A 20779-nucleotide genomic window follows, 5' to 3' on the forward strand; every position below is an offset into this window, starting at 1 on the left:
GTACATATATAACAGATTTATACTCTACACATACTGTATTTTGTTATGAAATTGAATTTTTATCACATGATATAAGGTATGTTAACATTTAGAACACACTGAACACAGGTAATGGGGTTGATCTGCATGTGATTATTTCCAGTCAGTTAGGACAGAGTTTTAGGGGGTGGTTGTTATAGATGTTTTGCCCAAAAAGTCAGGTCAAGAGGTCCAAATTTCCAAACAAATATTTACATTTTCAAATATTTTTTATATATTTTCAACAAGTTTTAATTATAGTTTCTTAAATAATTTATATGTATTGATAGTGACAGTAAATGTGATTTTTGTAAACATTTTACATATCTTTGGTTCACTCAATTAAAGAACCTACTGTTTTAAATAATTAATTATATATTAAACATTTCATATATTTTTTAGTTACATGGTCTAAAAATCTGGCCTCATAAAAGATGATAAATAGTTTCCCGGCAAAGTTGCAATGCATTTTCTTTGAATAGTTGTCAGAACAAACCAATAACCAATTATCTATTAAAAAGACATAAGCCAACTGTAGTAACTGGTTCAAAACACTAAACATATCCATGAAGTGATCTATCGTTTCACTTTCAAATGAGGACGGTTTTGTTCGGCTGGTGCTGGTGTGAAGTTACTTATCCATAAAATATGACAGTAATTTTGAATGCGGATAGAAGAAATCAAAGAGAAACGCCATAACCCCCCCCCCACCCCCCCCCCCACCCCCCACCCCCACCCACCCCCACCCCCCCACCCCCCCCGACACACACTCGGCAACAGACTTTCGAAACGTACTGGGACGTACCCCTTTTTTGTGTTACTCAAAGCATATGCTCTCGTAATCAGCTGGTAATGTGTAATCTTGTTGCGACAACCTTTGACGACAGATCGTATTTGTTTCTTGATATTGCCAAGTAGCACTGATCTGTAGTCTATAGGTGGTGGCAAGAGTTATATAACTATTCCCCTATATATAGACAAACGTAGATTGACGACAATGCCGATGCCGGCGATAGGGTCGTAACAGGCAGGATGGGACGGACAGGATGAATAGCCCAGCTGACGAAGCATGCGGGTTACCAGGCGTGACAAAAATGTCTTAGAATATTCCGTGTCCGCTTCTGAAAATGTAATAATGAGCAAATACATACACACATCAAAGTGTTATTCTTACCACGTTGTCATGGGTGATTGTGTGGACACATCAGGAATCTTGTTTCCACTTGATTTTTATCGTTTCCATACCGCGAAACTTCCTCTGTTGGTTCATTAGCGTATGGTTTTCCGATTTCTTGACGGGTCAAGGGAACTTCTTCGGATCAGGCAATATATCGGATGCCATATGTTGTCTCGTCATAAACTGGTACTTGATATCTCTTGCGTTATGACAAGACAGAGACCAAGTTAAATTGGCACCAATTACGTCATCATCATCAGGCCTGTTTAGCTCGGAAACCGAAGGCCTCATAACCGTGTGATATTTTCACACTAATTGTGAGCTTCGTCCTTTCACTGTGAGAAAAATGAGGGTATATTTTGAGACACTGATACAAGCTAATTCCAAAATAGCGTTTTGTTCAAAATAAAGAAAGAAAATGATTGTTGCGTGTAAACGTCCCCTTTAAGCCTCATGTCCGTTTTGCTCGCATGCCATTGCAGTTCCTTTGTAGTATCGCCATACTGAGAAAAGGTTATGAAAAACATGGTCAGGGGGCTAATGTGGAGAGACGTTGACTTAGTAGAATTATTTAGTTGATTTCAAGGCTGTGGGTGGCAGTTAGGAAGCAAGCCAAAGATTTTTGGCACAGTTTTGACCTGTGAGCAAGACTGGTCATTTTCGTATTTGGTTTTATAATGAGTAGGGCAGCTGCTTTATTCCATGAGTTTGTAGATATTGTTTAATTTGTGTTTTGTTATGGTTGCTGAGGGTGCTGTTTTAAGATTTTGTATTTAATTAGCGAGAAAGGCCCTCCTCTATTTTGTTGAGTAGTGGAGGAGGGGGCGAGTTTGTGCAGTAGTTTGGGTGGTTGTGCCTGCTGTTTGAGCTGTTGGCTGTGTCTGGGTGGTAGGGGGATGGGGGAGGGCAGACTTAAATGGGTTTCTTTAGCACATGCCTTTTGGGCTTTTGTTGTAACTTTGATGGTGAAATGTAAGATCCCTTGTTATTTCTGTTTGTTTTAAGTTGTGCGTTTTGGTGTATTTGCAGGTGAAGGTGTATGGTGTGGGTTTATGGGTGGGGCTGGAGTTAGTATTTCCAGGTCTAAGCCCAAATTTAGGGGATTTATATTGATGTTTTTTTTGTGGTTTGGACACCTGGAAATTTGTTTTTGTCTGAGGTGAAAAATAGGGATGTCCAATGTAGGGGGAGGACATTATTACCATTATGATGAAAAAGTTGAAACCAAATAAAGAAAAAGCAGGAAAAAACTCTACTCTCCATGGTATAACCAATTTCCTTTACTATTAAACTTTTTCCTTTGGTATCCCCATAGCAGCAATACTCAGTATATGCACATTGGGCTATCGTAAAACGCCTAAACCCTAATGAGATTATGATAAGTTAAGATAATATTTTATTTGCGTGTCACGCAGTATAAAAATCATACATTCAAAGTACATAACAAAATATAAAATATACCACCCGGCCAGTTGGCCTATGAGACACGAGAGATAAAAAATAACTCCGTTTTATGTAAAGAGATTATACTAGTATCGTTTAGTGAGATACAAATGCAAAATATATACGAACGTGAGGTAACAGAACTATTTTTATACATACTTATTTGAAAATGTCCAATTGTTAATATCTTTTGTAACTGTTGAGGAATCCTTTAAGGAAGAATACCATTAAAACTGAATATATATAGACTTGTATAAACATGTGGTTAAATCCTATAAGGAAGAATAACAATTACTTATGGATCAGAAGTGCACTATTTACAATGCAAATTGAAATTTTCTTCTTTTATACATAGCAGTAACAACTGCGGCTAGGGGAATAGCTAGACTATCATTCTGCATAACATATATAAATTGGTCTTCTGGGGTTAAACTTCTTAGACAAGTATGTATTGGAGGAAACAAATGAGAATAGTCATATCGTAGATCAGAGTAGTATTCACATTCTGTTAGGAAATGTACTTCTTGTTCGACACACTGGCGGTCACATAACCTACATAAACGGAGGTGTAGTGGTGTCTTTGGACGGGAGTACCGACCAACTTCAACCTCCAAAGGGAGAGAACTGCAGCGAAGTTTTGCCAAGGTAATACGTTGCTGTCTGTCTAAAACATGTCTAAAACATTATGTCTGCATGCTCACACCTATAGTGATTGTTAAGATCACAAATTCTATCTACAACCAGACAACATGGTAGTTTATGTTCATTTCCAATATCCTCAACAATACTTCCCCTTATTGATTCTTACAAAAACAAAACACAAAGTGAGGCTTGGGGAAAGGAGGATATCCCTACGTGTGATAAATATAGAATACTAAACGAGCTCCCGTGTAATACCAATTTTATGAAACGAGTGAATAGTTCTGGTATCTGACGAGCGAAAGCGAGTCAGATACCACAACTATTCACGAGTTTCATAAAAATGGTTTTACACGAGAGCGAGTTTAGTATTTTATTTATTACTTGTCATTTATAATGTTTTTAGAATTATACTGTTGAGTGTAAATAGGCCGACACCTACACGATCCATGGCATAATCCAATTGAGTTTAACAGAATAATACTTCAAACACGTCAAAAGTTGAAACGTATGAATTTAATATCATACAATGGTCCACCTTTAGAATTCAGGCGTTCGTCCCACAAAATTATCGTAGTGCTAAGGCTATCACAACTCACATAATTTAACTTAGACTAAAGACTCTCGTTGCGCTAGAGTACGATCGCCTTGTGGAACGGGGCCTTGCAGCTCAAAGTTTACAATCACGTCACAGTACCCGATGACGTAATTTGTTGAATTTTGTTGCAAGATCCATCGGCGAGTCAAAGCAATGTGACGTCAGCCTAGCAACAAGGTTGCTGGGGTCATCGAGTGTCCATTAGCTCCTCCCAGTGATCTATCATCTCCACACGCAATGTCGTTGAATACGCCAAGGGATGTTGAGAGCTTTCAATATTTGTTCGTGAAACGTGTTCCGAGAGTACATAAGCACGCGTTTTGGTATTACACAATGTGTAATAAAGCTGTATGTTTATTAAACGGGTGATCTCTTCACGGGCAAGTAATAATAGGACATTAGTGGTGGTGATTGCTCTATCATAATTGTACCATCTGGAGCATAAATGCGGCGGATGAACATCATTATATTTGCAATCACCTGGAATCACTCACACAGGCAAAATTTAAACAAAAATTACCGCAATCCACAAACACAAACACTACATGCAATTAAAATTGCGAACATTTAGTAACCGGCGACAGTCGTGTCCCGAAGCAATGAACGGGCATCTTATTTCACTACTGTTCTAATGTCGGTTTGTCACAATGGCTATACTGGACCCTGGTGAAATGGCTCGCGCATATAAGCCCAGCAAACGAACACTAATAAAGACGGGCCGAATTGTGTTTATGGTCTGTTGAACGCAGGTCAGTGGCCACTCATTAACTCAAGATTTACATGTCATTTTTCTGTTTCATCTCACTATTCATTTGATCTATTTGTCAAATTCAACTTGGTCGTTAGCACCTGTTCTCAACACGTGTAATGGGAATGTGCTTCTAGGCAGTAGCGTACCTTTGATAAATTAAAGCCATGCCAAAAACAAATTAATTTCATTTTATATTTTATCATTGAAACTTGTTCCCTGATTTAACACTTCCGCCTAAATTGGCTTCAGAGCGGTAAAAATACAGATTTCACAGCAAAAGTTTCTTTGAAAGACAAATATACCATACTGCAGATTTTATGACCAACGTTTTGCACTTAAAAGTAACATGAAAATTAACGCGTCTGTCCTCGATTCCTGTATCAATTGAAATGTCTTCAGAATTGGTGAATTCCCAGATTAGTGGTCCTGGTGACATTTTTTATCAGTCAAGAAAGTATATTTGCAGGAATAAAGCTTTCCATCAACAAGCAATTTTTCACCCGTGTCTATGATAAAATCGTGCTAGAAAGTTTTGAGGAGTGTTATCTACTTCCACTTACCACAGCTGCAGTCGCTTGAATCACACCACTGGACAATGTGGTGCTAAATATCTTGCTGACATTGAAAACATCGCGTTTTGCACGAGCAGTTCATGCAAAGCGAGATATTCAGCGGTGCTCCTGATAGAAAGGAGTGCTGGCGTCGCCTGACACGGTTTGGGAGGCAGCACGTGTATATCACAAGAATCATAATATACTGTTATCCAACTACCATCCATTACTTCATGCAGCTACCGTATTTGCCATATTAATCGCTGCACCGATCAACTTTTCTAAAGACGATTTGCAAGTAAACTGTATATGCGCCACAATCACATGACACACAAGTCCGCGCAACTCACGCATGTATTTGAAACATGATCTTGCCCTGTTGAAATGAAACAACAAACTGGGCGTCCACAATGGCTGACATGACTGGGTGTGTAATGGTGTATATACCCGCCGTAGACACCGGGTGTTGTGCTTTTAGTGATATACATCGCAGACACCAGGTTTTACAATAATTGTAGCGCTAAGATCGCTTTGTGCAAGAGGACCCAGGTGTTGTTCTTTCAGTGATATACACCAATCGTAGACACCAGGTGTTGTTCTCTCAGTGATATACACCAATCGTAGACACCAGGTGTTGTTCTCTCAGTGATATACACCAATCGTAGACACCAGGTGTTGTTCTTTCAGTGATATACACCAATCGTAGACACCAGGTGTTGTTCTCTCAGTGATATACACCAATCGTAGACACCAGGTGTTGTTCTTTCAGTGATATACACCAATCGTAGACACCAGGTGTTGTTCTTTCAGTGATATACACCAATCGTAGACACCAGGTGTTGTTCTTTCAGTGATATAAACCCGCTGTAGACACCAGGTAGAGTGCTTGCAATGAGTGAGTGAGTGTGTGAGATATAGTACACAGAGAAGCCATTTGGTCATGTTGAGGGAGAAATAGGGAGTTGATGGCAACAATGCCTCTATATAGAGGATATTTAATGTGTTTTCTCAAATACCACTTTTATCTCATCTCGTTAATTGGAGAGAGTCTAATATTTTCACTCGTGATTGCTTTGCGTCACGAGTGAAAATATTAGACTATCCCCACTTCACTCGATGAGATAAAAGTGGTATTTGAGAAAACACATTGAATTTTCTATTTATTATATACATGTTTTATTTTTATTACTTGCAATTTATATATTTTTTCGAAAACAGTGTCTGATAAATTACTAAGTTCTCCCTGTCGCCCCTTTACCACCGCCGTAGAAAGGGGGTTTGCGTAAAGAATATAGTTCGTGAATAAAACTAGCCCTGTTAATATATGTTATGCGAAATATATTTTTTCATATCGAGTATTAAGTTCCGTGGACATTTTTGTTTGTCATAATTAAACATTCCTGTTTAAAATGGATAACTCTTTATGTTTTGATTCAAGAGAAAGTAGTTCCGGCACCTTGTTCATATCAGTCACTAGTGACTGATAACTTGATCTATCGTCACTGATAAATTCCAGTATTTCATTCATATGTATATAATAAATGGTATTTCTATATCATTGGCTAGTGTATCTGGAGACCTGTAGGGATCGGGGTAGAATAGGTCTTCAGCAACTAATTTTTGCCTTAAAAGGCAACTATGCTTGTCGTAAGAGGCGACTAACGGGATCGGGTGGTCAGGCTTGGTTGATGCTCATGATATCAATTTCTGGATTGTCTTGCCCAGACTCAATTATTTACAGACCGCCGTCATATAGCTGGAATTTTGCGTGTATCTGACGCAGGCTAGATTACCTACAACATTACCTTTTATCAGGTGGATGAATCATTATGTTTTATTCCATGTCTGCAGTATTGACCGAACTGTTCTCGGGAAGTAATCAGTATGTCTACTGGTTGTAAAAGAAGGTTCGTTTGTAGTTCGACCGTCGCTGGAGTCGTGAAGCCGATAAGGCAGGGCGGGACAACTTAGGAATGGCCAGGAGTCCGAACTTGACCACACAGAAGGAAGCGAGCTACAAAAACATGTTTTATATCATTGGAAAGATCTCGAGGAGACAAATCCAAATAATGTGTGTCCCGGTGTGTACACATGTTTACAAGCTCAAAAATTGGCTCAGAAAATGCATTACTGCAGAAATTTCTGGCAGAATTTTGTTTTTCTGCAGAAATTTCTGGCAGTATTTTTTTTTTCTACAGAAATTTCTGGCAGAATTTTGTTTTTTCTACAGAAATTTCTGGCAGATTTTTTTTCTGCAGTAATATTTAGCAGGATTGTTTAAATTCAGGAGAAATAAGGTTCAATCATTGGATAGTTTAATCTGGAGTTGCTTTCAATGACCTTTTTCTACAGAAATTTCTGGCAGATTTTTTTTTTGTACAGAAATTTCTGGCAGTTTTTTTTTTCTGCAGTAATATCAAACATCAATCTTTGGAGAGTTTAAATTGAATTCAGCAATTGAATATATTTATCTTGGTATTATATTTACCAAATTTATCAGGAAAAGTTGACGTCACTCGAATTAAACAATGGAACAATATGTTGGCCTCATACCTTTGTATACTAGACAGATGCAAATCCTTGAACCTTGAGCTTACCATATAATTATCTAAATTATTATGAGAATTTCAGTGACCATCTTCAATGGCCTTTTTACGACTTTGAAGTGTACAACATTAAAGGATGTTGGTGTGGCCCAGACAGTAGATGTGGAGATACAACGTCTGTTGTAAGGGCCATACAGTCTTCGGCAAGTCATCGCCCTAGATACAGTATGTTTGTATTACAGATTCATGGGGCCAAAGTGGTATTTTCTTGTGTATAGTGTGCACTCGAGATAACAAACTTGGTCAATGAAATGTTAAATTTGCGCTACCACACCAACAGACATGATGATTTACAATTTGAATTGTATTTATTGTGTGCCTGGCCATGTTTTTATATGAAGAAATTAACATGAAGATGTCTGTAAATATATTTATTACTTGCCCGTGAAGACATGACCCGTTTAATAAACATACAGCTTTATTACACATTGTGTAATACCAAAACGCGTGCTTGACAATGTGTACTCTCGGAACACGTTTCACGAACACATATTGAAAGCTCTCAACATCCCTTGGCTTATTCAATGACATTGCGTGTGGAGTTGATAGATCACTGAGAGGAGCTTATGCACACTCGATGACCCCAGCAACCTTGTTGCTAGGCAAACGTCACATGGCATTGTTTCGCCGATGGATCTTGCAACAAAATTCCACAAATTAGGTCATCGTGTATTGTGACGTTTTTGTAAACTTTGAGGAGCAAGGTCCGTTCCACAAGGCCATCGTATTGTAGCGCTCGTCAGATACCACAACTATTCACGAGTTTCATGAAATTGGTATTACACGGGATCTCGTTTAGTATTCTATATGCCATGAAATCACTCTCCTACCCAGAGTTCCATGCGGCCGGCAGCCAGCCAGCATAGTACCTCTGCCACAGGCCAGCGCCATGTGACGATTCGTCACATCTTTCACAGTCCATTCAAGACATTGAATATGCTTTTCATCCGTTTCATGTTTGACAAGTCAACTCATTTTCATAAACAAACGTCGAAGAATGGTTAAGGTTCATTAAGAAAGTATCCTAATACGTGAAAATATATTTGTTTTTGCGTAGTTATTCTTTGTTTACATTGGTTGTAAGGCTCCACGTGCTGACATCGAAGCCCAACGGAGAGCTTGCGATACGGTCACTTGATGTATAAATATATATTGTCATGCAACTCACTGTCGCAGTTGTAGTAGCATACCTATATAATTATGCAAAACAATATATTAAGCGACCCCAAATACTTTAAAGGAGTCCGTTTTACGCTGATTTCTGAAAAAGGGCATTTGTTTACAAACAAGTGAAAAGTCCGGTCACGTGATATGCAAATTAGCCTGTGGCAGTGGTGTTATGCTGAGTCACCACTGACCCGGAGTTCGGCCTGAAATAAGCAAGCAGCTGTACACACGAGAACAGGCGGTATTTTAGTATTGTTAGCCAAATATCTAAAGAAACAATCAGTGAAAAATCAGTTTCAGTGAATCTGTAATACAAACAAAAACGTTGGTTTGCCTTGTTATTGTTGGTGGTTGTTGTGGTGGTGTTGTTGTTGGTGGTGGTTTTGTTGGTGGTGGTGGTGCTTTTCTACCGCGCCGTTGACAATGCACGGTAGTCTTGTAAGTTTCCATCCATTCATTACGTTGTACGTTTCATAGTTTCATGTTATGGTGCCTTCTTGTTTCTGTCCACATGCGCTGTACGGAGCTTGAAAGAGGGCACCTCATGGGTTGAAAGCAGTATAGCAACAGGCGCCCTCACATAAGGTATAGTCAGGGGCTCAAATGTATCAGCATGCAAACTTGATATACAAGTATTATATAAAAATGCTGAAAGAGACTTGCTATGTATTCTATATCTAACCTTCTGTTTTATCTTTGAGATTAACTTATTTCTTTACCTAAATTTGAATTTAATTTCAATTTTTGTCATGTAATTTCATTTATCCAGTAAACAGCACGCCATGCAACACGCGTTGACCAGCCAATAAGTATGCAGTCCTTTAATTTGACAGGCGTAACTGAAGAAACAACCAGATCTCCCGGCAGCCCAAGTACCTTCACAGTGAAGTTCACGGCATATAGCAATGAGTTATGACGTGTTTATATAGTGCGCCAAGGTATCCAAACTTAATGCAGCTGGTTTTGTATTCCGAAATTTGTTACGCAATGTTCTAACTTACTTAAATTCATCTTCGATTGGGGTCAAACTACCAACCCTCACATTTTCTAAGTTTCTAGATTTTTTATCTACTATATATGATCATATCAAACTGATCACAATATAGATTAACTTCCGTTTTTTTACATCTGTGGATGACACGCCATCCATTCCTGAAAGTGTACGCAAGTCTTCTTCTCGGAGTTATAAACGCAGTGTGTGTCGTGTTTATTGTGAAATTGTCAATAAAGTGTTGCAAGCTCACTCACGTTTCAGTGTTAATTGATATCTGGATAATCCTGGAAGTTTTTAAACACCTTAAGTGTATGTGTAAGCGGGTGGTAATATGTTGTAACACTTCAAACACTGTTACACATTTTGAAAATAGTAGACACTGGCCACTGAACTCCCAGGGTTGAGGAACACATCCCTTTAGTCGCCTCCTTCCACAAGTGCAGTCGCTTCTTACCACAAGCATAGGTTGCTGAAGACCAATCCTTGCCCAGATCTTCATCGGTCTCGCGATGATTTATTAACGAAGATAGCTGCATGTGTACAAGCGGTAGAAACTAACATTTATAGTCCACTAGTCCTTATAATCATAACATATAGCAAACCCCTTATAATGGCAAATTTCTAAATTTCGATTTCTATTGGTCAGTTTTGCCAGGGCCTAGATTTTCGAAACAATCGTAGCCCTAAAATTATCGTAAATTTGTCGTAAGGAAATCGTAGGCTATCGTAGCATATTTTCGAAACTATCGTTGCCCTAAGATATCTTAAGATTGTCGTAAATCTAAGATAGCCCCATACCTGTCGTAAGTTTATTTTATCTTCATCCAAGATGGCTGCATACTTTTCCATAGATATTTTGTCAAACAATTAGTCTGCTTTACGTTCAAACATTGACATTTCATTATGTAAAACTGAGTGATTCAAATTGACACTTCGAAAACACAAAGAACGCATCAAGGATTTCACGTTAAAAATGTTCTTAATCGCCACAGCGATCCACATAACTGTGGAGTCGATAGCTTACAATATATTTCTATCCGAGTCTATGCTGAAGAAGTGTGAAACAACATACCTTTTCGATATTTTGGGAAGGATAAAAATGGAAGGTGTCGGCAGGCTACAGTAATGACCGTGACCTCATTGATAACTCAGGGGGAGCTAATCTTAGTTCAAACGCTAGTTGAGAGTGGTTTCCCTTTGTATTCGCCCGGGATACCTTCCTCAATGTTACAGTTTTCATAGTTATATTTCGGCAGAGTTCCACTGTTATATTTTCTGGATCGCATTTATCTCAATGCTTTAGTCTTTATTTTCGCAGTTTATAAAATTATATCAATCTCCATATATAAAAAACAATAAAGTTTTCGCATAAGTTTTTACATCTAAAATCGTGTGGGACGGGTGGTTTTAATAATTGAATTTTAACTATACAGTGTAGTATTTATTGACTTAACAAGGAAATACATGTGATCAAATATTTGTATACAATATCTAATATTTTTGTTGCTGTAATTGTAATTTGTTTCGGGCTCGCGTGTGGAGATGGTCATGAATATGCATGAGGGCGTCTATTTTTAGATACGGACTCCTGTGTATAAACACATCGCGTACAAAGTCAAGGACGAAAGTAAGGGACGTTACTCTAAATGACAATGACGAGACCTTTGATCGAACTGCATATGCGTTCAGCATTTAACATGCGTGTTCAAGTCTGATGTTAAGTGATGTATACTGTATATTTTTGTGTTTATGTCAAAAGTCAAGTTTATGTTAGTGTAAACACCAACATTATGCGTGGAAACACTCAAAACAAAAATTGTTCAAGAAGCAGCGCACCCACAAGCAAGTTTTATAACAATCTAAGCTTGTTAAGTTTCTTTTGTTACTTATGTATCCAATATATTTCACGAACTAACCAACGATTTAAATACAATAATAAGCTATCAGTATTTAGATGATGAATTTTCATTTTTTTTATCTATCTGGATCCATAATTATTTTCAAAATTTAAAAGTGACACTAATTTTCATTCGCATAGAGAGATAATTTAGGAATTGTCAAGTTATGTTGTTTCATGGAACACGCCACAAGTTAACGTAAACATACATGTAATGTAGTCATTTTCTATCCTTTTAAATTAAGTAGAGCTAATAAACTGATTTGTCTGATTTCATTTAAATCTGGCTGAGGAGCGAAATACTTTGTAATGTGTCAAATCTATTCCAGAACGTAGTTCAATCATGTTTGGCTTGTCTGACAGAATTGCTAAGTATTTACTAGTATGTGTCCGTTGACCCAATACGTTACAACGATTTTATTGTCTGAATTGGCTCAAGTATATCTATATTTTAGAAGATGTAGACTTAAATATTAAAAGACAAAAAATATTTTTAAACCGGTTTATTGAATGCAAAGATTATTGTGTTGAAAATGTTTATTTTATATTGATCAGTAAATTTCATTAAATAAACTTTTGCAATAAAATTAGCAAATATTGTATACAAATATTTGATCACATGTATTTCCTTGTAAGTCAATAAATACTACACTGTATAGTTAAAATTCAATTTTTAAAACCACCCGTCCCACACGATTTTAGATGTAAAAACTTATGCGAAACCTTTATTGTTTTTTTATATATATAGAGATTGATATAATTTTATAAAATGCAAACCTTCATTGTTTTTTTGACATATGGAGATTGATATAATTTTATTAAATGCGAAAATAAAGACAAAAGCATTGAGACAAATGCGATCCAGAAAATATAACAGTGGAACCCTTTCGCTTTATGAAAACTGTAACATTGAGCGAGGTGTCCCGGGCGAATACAAAGGGAAACCACTCTCAACTAAGTTTGAACTAAGATTAGCGTCCCCTGAGCTATCAATGAGGTCACGGTTATTACTGTAGCCTGCCGACACCTTCCATTTTTATCCTTCCGAAATTATCGAAAAGGTATGTTGTTTCACACTTCTTCAGCATAGACTCGGATAGAAATATATTGTAAGCTATCGACTCCACAGTTATGTGGATCGCTGTCGCGATTAAGAACATTTTTTACGTGAAATCCTTGATGCGTTCTTTGTGTTTTCGAAGTGTCAATTTGAATCACTCAGTTTTACAAAATGAAATGTCAATGTTTGAACGTAAAGCAGACTAATTGTTTGGCAAAATATCTATGGAAAAGTATGCAGCCATCTTGGATGAAGATAAAATAAACTTACGACAGGTATGGGGCTATCTTAGATTTACGACAATCTTAAGATATCTTAGGGCTACGATAGTTTCGAAAATATGCTACGATAGCCTACGATTTCCTTACGATAAATTTACGATAATCTTAGGGCTAAGATCGTTTCGAAAATCTAGGCCCAGATACGTATAAAACAGGCACTGGCATCACTGAATAAAAAACAAAGTTAGTCGATATCAGTTTTATCTAAGCGATTCCCCACCCATTTTGATTTTGAGCGTTGTTAAGTGACTTATTCATAATCAGCTGGAGAATTTCACTTTGTAATTTTAGAACTTCTTTTTATTATTATTGTATACACTAAGTCTAGAATAGCATTCACTAGGTTTAATTATGAATAAGTTACATATGAACGCTCAAAATCAAAATGGGTGGGGAAGTGGGGTAGGACCCCTGGGTGGTGGGGGAGGGGGACCCTGGGTGGGAGTGGGACCCCTGGAGTGCTGGGGGGGGGGGGGGGGGTGACCCTGGGCTGGGGGAGGGGGACCCTGCGGGTAGAAATCAGCCAGTGAGAGGGCTGCAATTAAAAAACGGGCATAAGTGCACTATATACTACTCATAGCTGTTATTTTTATTTTCATACCTCTGCCGCTCTGATCAGTTTTAGATGAGCGTAAACGTACAGTTATCTGACCTATCTGCTGCCACATGCATATCAGACAACAGACACGCCTTATGCGAGAAATCCTTGGCTGACTCTGCCACCAGCTCACTGATTCTAAAAAATCCAAAAATGCAAGCAAGTATGCAGCTGTGAAAAGAGACGTTTCGTAAGTTGAAGCACAAACTACCGGTAATGCTGTGACAATAACAGGCAATAAGTCAATTGTAATGTGGAGTCAGGTGTCAGCTTTCTTTTTCTGTCTGACAAATACGATCAAGGCTTTCTGAATAAGAAAATGGGATGTTAGGTCAAGCATACCATGTAACTTTTGCCATGTTGTTAATGCCGATGTATACGACTTTGCCGTGCGAGGAGATTTTCCTGTTAAGGAGAGATGAGCGATAAAATGCATTAAGTGATCAACCGGGGCGGGCCAAATGTGTGGCAGGCTGAAAGAGATGCGGAAAACATTATGCCTTTAGTGCAGACTCATACAGGTTCCATGTGTTTAGTGCTAGAGAAGACTGCACTAGACGTTGCACCTCTGTCGTCAGATCTGCCATATGTCCTGTGGTATATGCTGGTATCTCGTCTGCCCGCGACGCTGCTTCCTTGAACCTGGACCACTGAAATCTCGAAAGTGCATCAGCTATAACGTTTGCATTCGTGGGAATACACGATGCTTTGAACACGATATTATGTCGTAAACAGAGAAGTATCAGGCGGCTAAGCAGCGGCATAACTCGTGGTGGTTTTGCTGTTTGTTTATTGATAATTGCTACCATTGCTTGGTCGTCACAAACAAACAACACTCGTTTGTTTCGTAGATGTCCGCCCAACAGTCTTACTGCCAATACAGTTGGAAAAAATTCCAGCATATGTCCTTAGTCCATCCACTCTGCACCCAAAGAAACTATCATATCGTGAAATAGTGGTGCTGTAAATGGACCTGCAATTCTACCTAGATCAATTTCTTTTTGTAACATTGTTGCCACCATGTTTGGATGTTGTTGGGCGGATTTTAAATTGTGATTGTTTCGATGAAGGCAAGCAGGTCCTGTATCTTATCTCTGTGTTTTCTATGTATACGCCCATGTAGACCTTAAACGCCCACGTCCATGCACCAATGACTAATGGAAGCATTTGTTGTTGTTTGGGTTTAACACTCTGGATGCCGAGGGTTTTTTTCTGACGCACATTTTCCTAAGATCGGAAAAGTGAAGGTTGTTCGAGAATTGCGCTCACGCGGCACTGGATCTACCTCTGGCTATAAAATTACGCAGAGGTGGCGAAAATCAGATATCCTATTTGATGGTGTAAATTTAACTGCAAATATTAAACCGGTAACCGGCTTTTCACCGATCATTTTTTTATTACTTAGGAGCTTTACGGAAACTGTGAGCGAACAAAATACTGCGTAATATCTGAGCGACATAACTATATATCAAATGGAGTTATATGCGTATGTATAACGACATACATTCAATGCCAAAAATAGCATGCCGTAAATGACGAAAACTGATTTTTCTCTATGACGTCAAAAGGCGACAAACGAAAAATATTATCCATTTTGTTAAAGTAATATATTCAGTTTTAGTTATAAAATAAAATGAAACGGCTATTCATGGACATTGGTTATTTATAGAATAACCCATGAGGTACGAGTGATTACGGAAAATATGTCACGAGTTAAAGGGGAAGTGTACACGCAAAAATCACTTTCTTTCTTTTTTTAAACAAAACGGAATTTTAGAATTAGGTAGTATCAGTGTTTGAAAATATACACTCATTTTCCTCACAGTCAATGTAGCGAGCTCACAATAAGTGTGAAAATGTCATGCCGTTATGAGGCCTTCGTTTTCCGAGCTAAACAGGCCTGAGTTATCCCCCTTAGATTATGACGTAATTGGTGCCAATTTAACTGGGTCCCTGTCTTGTCACAACGCAAAAGATATCAAGTACCAGTTTATGGTGAGACAACATTGCATCCGATACCTTGCCTGGTCCGAAGATGTTCCCTTGACCCTTCAAGAAATCGCAATACCATACGATTTTGAACCAAAACGAGCAAGCTTCGCTGTATGGAAACGATGAAAATCAAGTGGAAACAAGAGAAGACCCACATCACCTAATTTTAGTAATTTGTCACCCGACCTCGACATCTACACAATTAGGCCTACCAGTGACAACGTGGTAAGAATAACACTTTGATGTGTGTATACCTAAATTACCTATATGCTCATTATTACGTTTTCAGAAGCGGAGACGTAATATTCTAAGAGATTTTTGTCACGCCTGGTGACCCGCATGCTTCGTCAGCAGGCATATTCATCCTGTCCCACCCTGTTACGATCCTATTGCCGGTCAATCTAAGTTTGTCTATATTAGGTATAACTATTCCCACCACCTATAGGCTACAGATCAATGTTACTTGCCAATATCAAGAAACAAATGGGTCATTCTAAAAAAAAGTGAAAATTTTAGTCCGAGTTGAATAATAATTAAAATATTTATTTTAGATATGTTTAAACACTAGTGTTTTTCGTAGAACATACCATGGTGTCTGAAAGTTAAGTTTCGGTAATTCTTATTTTAATTAAAACTGCTTAATTGCGGTTAAATTGAGCTGAACAGTGTGTTCGTAACCCCCAGTTTGCACATCAACATTGTTTAATGTTGCTAAAAATTAAAAATATTATGTAAAAAATGTTTACATATTGTACATTACCTTTCTAACTCATGGAATAAAATTATCTTTTAAAGATACACACTTTTATTTATATTGGTTTTTGGTAAGAAACACTTGTACATAAGAAAGTGTCTGTCCTGTTACCAGGATGGATCAAAACTGAAAAATAAATAATCCTTCAAGATTCCCATAATTCAAAATATACAGAAATACAGCTTACTTCCTGTGCTATCATGGCAGCAGTGTCCTTCAAGTGAGAGAAGACCTTGGATAATTCTGCTTGACAGGGAAGTTTATTCCTATCATGAATACCCTTTTCTTATGTCTGTGCTGTTACTGCTCATTTTTGCCAAAACAAATATTTTTTTCTAAAACCATTTTTTCAGAATCTTAGAAAATATGAACTGTTCACAATGTCATGTGGTCTCAACATTTCAAGAGAGGTCTCATTAAAAAAAACTGTAATTAATGTCAATTTGTCTATGCTGTTACTGTCTGTGCTGTTACCTTCAAACATGTAACAGGACAGACACTGGTGGTAAGTGGTAACAGCACAGACTTATCATCATCTTAAACTGTCTTTCCTTGTTTAACCAATCAGTAATATAATTACCATAATAACTCAAATAATTCCTTTTGAAATAACACAGACATTCAAGAGGCTATAGTTGTACAAAGATGAATAAAAACAAGTTGCTCAAGACTTAAAAGTAACAGCAGAGACAAATATTGGTAACAGCACAGACATTTGGTCAGCTTTTTCTAACTATTCTTGTCCATTCACTCAATATTCAAATTTTATGAATTATTAAGACTTATGTTTTCACATTTTAGAAGAAAACATATACATAAAAAATAGACTACTTTGTTGAAGATGTTATCTGATGAAAAAGTAACAGCACAGACATTCCGTGATAACAGCACAGACTTATCATCACCTTAAACTGTCTTTCCTAGTATAACCAATCAATAATATAATTACCATATTAACACAAATAATTCCTTTCAAATAACACAGGCATTCAAGAGGCTATGGTTGTACAAATCTTCCAAGCTAAATAAAAAAAAGTTGGTTAAGATTTAAAAGTAACAGCACAGACATTTTGTCATCTTTATCTAACTTTTCTTATCCAATCACTAAATATTCTGATTTTATGAAATATTAAGAGATATGTTTTCAAATATATCACAGTTTAGAAGAAGACATATATACATAAAAAATAGACTACTTTGTTGAAGATAGTTATCTGATGAAAAAACAGCAGAAGGGTGAGGATGAGAAAAGCGTGGAGAAGACAGGTGATGTGGTTGAGAAGGGTGAGGATGAGAAAAGTATGGAGAAGACAGGTGGTGGGGTGGAGAAGGGTGAGGTTGAGAAAAGTGTGGAGAAGACAGGTGGTGTGGTGGAGAAGGGTGAGGATGAGAAAAGTGTGGAGAAGACAGGTGGTGGGGTGGAGAAGGGTGAGGATGAGAAAAGTGTGGAGAAGACAGGTGGTGTGGTGGAGAAGGGTGAGGATGAGAAAAGTATGGAGAAGACAGGTGGTGGGGTGGAGAAGGGTGAGGTTGAGAAAAGTGTGGAGAAGACAGGTAGTGTGGTGGAGAAGGGTGAGGTTGAGAAAAGTGTGGAGAAGACAGGTGGTGTGGTGGAGAAGGGTGAGGATGTGAAAAGTGTGGAGAAGACAGGTGGTGTGGTGGAGAAGGGTGAGGATGAGAAACGTGTGGAGAAGACAGGTGGTGTGGTGGAGAAGGGTGAGGATGAGAAAAGTGTGGAGAAGACAGGTGGTGTGGTGGAGAAGGGTGAGGTTGAGAAAATTGTGGAGAAGACAGGTGGTGTGGTGGAGAAGGGTGAGGTTGAGAAAAGTGTGGAGAAGACAGGTGGTGTGGTGGAGAAGGGTGAGGTTGAGAAAAGTGTGGAGAAGACAGGTGGTGTGGTGGAGAAGGGTGAGGTTGAGAAAAGTATGGAGAAGACAGGTGGTGTGGTGGAGAAGGGTGAGGTTGAGAAAAGTGAGAGTGACATTTTAATATCGGTTCCAGATGATACAGAAGAGTGTCTTTGAAAATGTGTGGTTGTGTTATATGATGGTTTTCCATATCCTGGATACATAGATGTTTCTACCTATGATATATATGGGCAATGCATGCACAAGCCTGGCAAAAAATGGGATCAAAAATGATTCTTCTGGCCAAGACTCCTGAACGAAAGAAGATTGAAGGCACTGCTTCCCACTTCACTTTTGAAAATTTTTACTGGGAAGCTATTACAGATAAGATAAAACAAGAAACAATAAACAACCTGTGGTTTCTGGGTGAATGAAAGGCATCATTTAATTCTGTCACTAATCAAAGAATCATAGATACAAGTGAATTGTACTTTTAAGGAAATTATAATTCACCCATTCAGACCGTTTATTTCAGTATTTGCTAATACAATTGCAAAAGAATACAGCTTCAACAGGAAATCTTCTGACAAGTTTTTTTCTTCAGATTATGTTGATTTTTGTCTTTGGCGTTACTTCCGTCTGTGCTGTTACCTACCAGTATCCTACATTCAAATTACATAGAAGAACATTCAGTTTATAACATCCATATGATCAGATACTGTTAAACACATGAATTAAGCAAAACATTTTCTTATTTGTCAGAGTTCAAATCTTTGAACTTCTGAACAGATTATTTGACTGCAAACATAAGTTTGTCCGTCCTGTTACTTTCAATTGTCCGTCCTGTTACCGACCGGTTTCTATAGTTCAGATTACATACAAGAATATTCAGTTAATTACACCTTATATGTTCAGGTGTAATCAATTGCACTTACTTTTTTCGTATTTGTCAGATATTTCAAAATCTTGAAACTCCTGAACGTTATAGTTATCTGCAATCAAAGCCGATTGTCCGTCCTGTTACTTTCAATTGTCTGTCCTGTTACTACGTTGTCTGTCCTGTTACCAGCACTTAAAATAGAAATATACTGATTTTTTTTTTTTTTTTCAGAAGAACATATTTGAATTCAAACATATATCATCTAATGTCGATATGTGTCAAATAAATGATGCAATACTCAGGGTATGTTTGTCATATTGGATTTGAATGAATTCAAATGTTTTCATTTGACTCAAATGCTGGACAAATCTGTCCATAAAATAATGTATCCAATCTCTTTTTAATTGTATTCATTGAAATATTAAACAATACATTTAAAAACAAGAACTGCCATGATTTGTGTTGAACTTTGAAAAATATTGTTTCAGAAAATATAATTGTTAACATGGTAACAGGACAGACATTTTTCCTATTCAGTGTTAATTAATTATCATAATTAAGACATCATTGATTATTAAGGTGTCATTTTGCTTAATATTGTTATTCAGAAGTTACTTTGTGTACTGAGTCGATGAAAAAGGTATTTTACAAAAGACAATTTTGATGTTTTTGCTTAGTTGAAATTCTGAGATTTTTTGAGAATGACCCAAATACGATCTGTCGCCAAACGTTGTCTCAACAATATTACACATTAGGCCCACCAGCTGATGACGAGACCATATGCTTAGAGTAACACGAAAATGGGGTACGTCCCAGTACGTTTCTAAAGTCGGTTGCCGAGTGGAAACGTACTGGGAAAAAAAGAAGATTCTCTTTGATTTTTTCCCATCCGAGTTCAAAATACCTGCCATATTTATTGATAAGAAATTGGATGTCGTACTTCACACTTCACACCGTCCCCATTTGAAAGTGAAAAGATGGATCACTCAATTGATTTGTTTAGTGTTTGAAACCAGTTACTGCAGTAGGCCTACAGTATCTTATTCTATTTAATAGATAATTGCTTATTGGTTTGTTCTGACAACCATTCATAGAAAATGCATTGCAACTTTGCAGGGAAACTATGTATAATACTATTATGGGGCCAGATTTTAAAAAAAATGTTTAGAAACTATAAAAAGAAGAAGAAATATCTAATATATAATTAATTATTAAAAACAGTGGGTTGTTTAACTGAGTGGAACAGATATATGTAAAATGTTTACAAAAAGCAAATTTACTGTCAAAATCAATACATATAAATTATCTAAGAAACTATAAGTAAAACTTGTTGATTATTAGTGAAAAATATTTGAAATTGTAAATCTTTGTTTGGAAATTTGGACCTCCCAACCTGACCTTTTGAGCAAAACGTCTGTAACAACCACCCCCTAAAATGCAAATGCTTTTAGCAATATTCCAGCAATATCACAACTGGGGGACACCAGGAAAGGGCTTCACATGTTGTGCCCATGTGGGGAATCGAA

General features: G+C 37.4%; 1 protein-coding gene across 1 annotated transcript; it reads left to right on the top strand.

The window, feature by feature from the left end:
- The first annotated feature begins 17743 nt into the window (after positions 1-17743).
- LOC139446528 (testis-expressed basic protein 1-like) lies at positions 17744-18550 on the top strand. Its single transcript, XM_071227831.1, has 2 exons — positions 17744-18290; positions 18417-18550. Exons 1-2 carry the CDS (start codon positions 17744-17746, stop codon positions 18548-18550), a joined length of 681 nt encoding a protein of 226 aa, XP_071083932.1.
- Positions 18551-20779: the final 2229 nt, after the last annotated feature.

The sequence above is a fragment of the Haliotis cracherodii genome, unplaced genomic scaffold (assembly GCF_022045235.1).
Source record: "Haliotis cracherodii isolate W230 unplaced genomic scaffold, xgHalCrac1.p SCAF_6, whole genome shotgun sequence".
NCBI lineage: Eukaryota > Metazoa > Mollusca > Gastropoda > Lepetellida > Haliotidae > Haliotis > Haliotis cracherodii.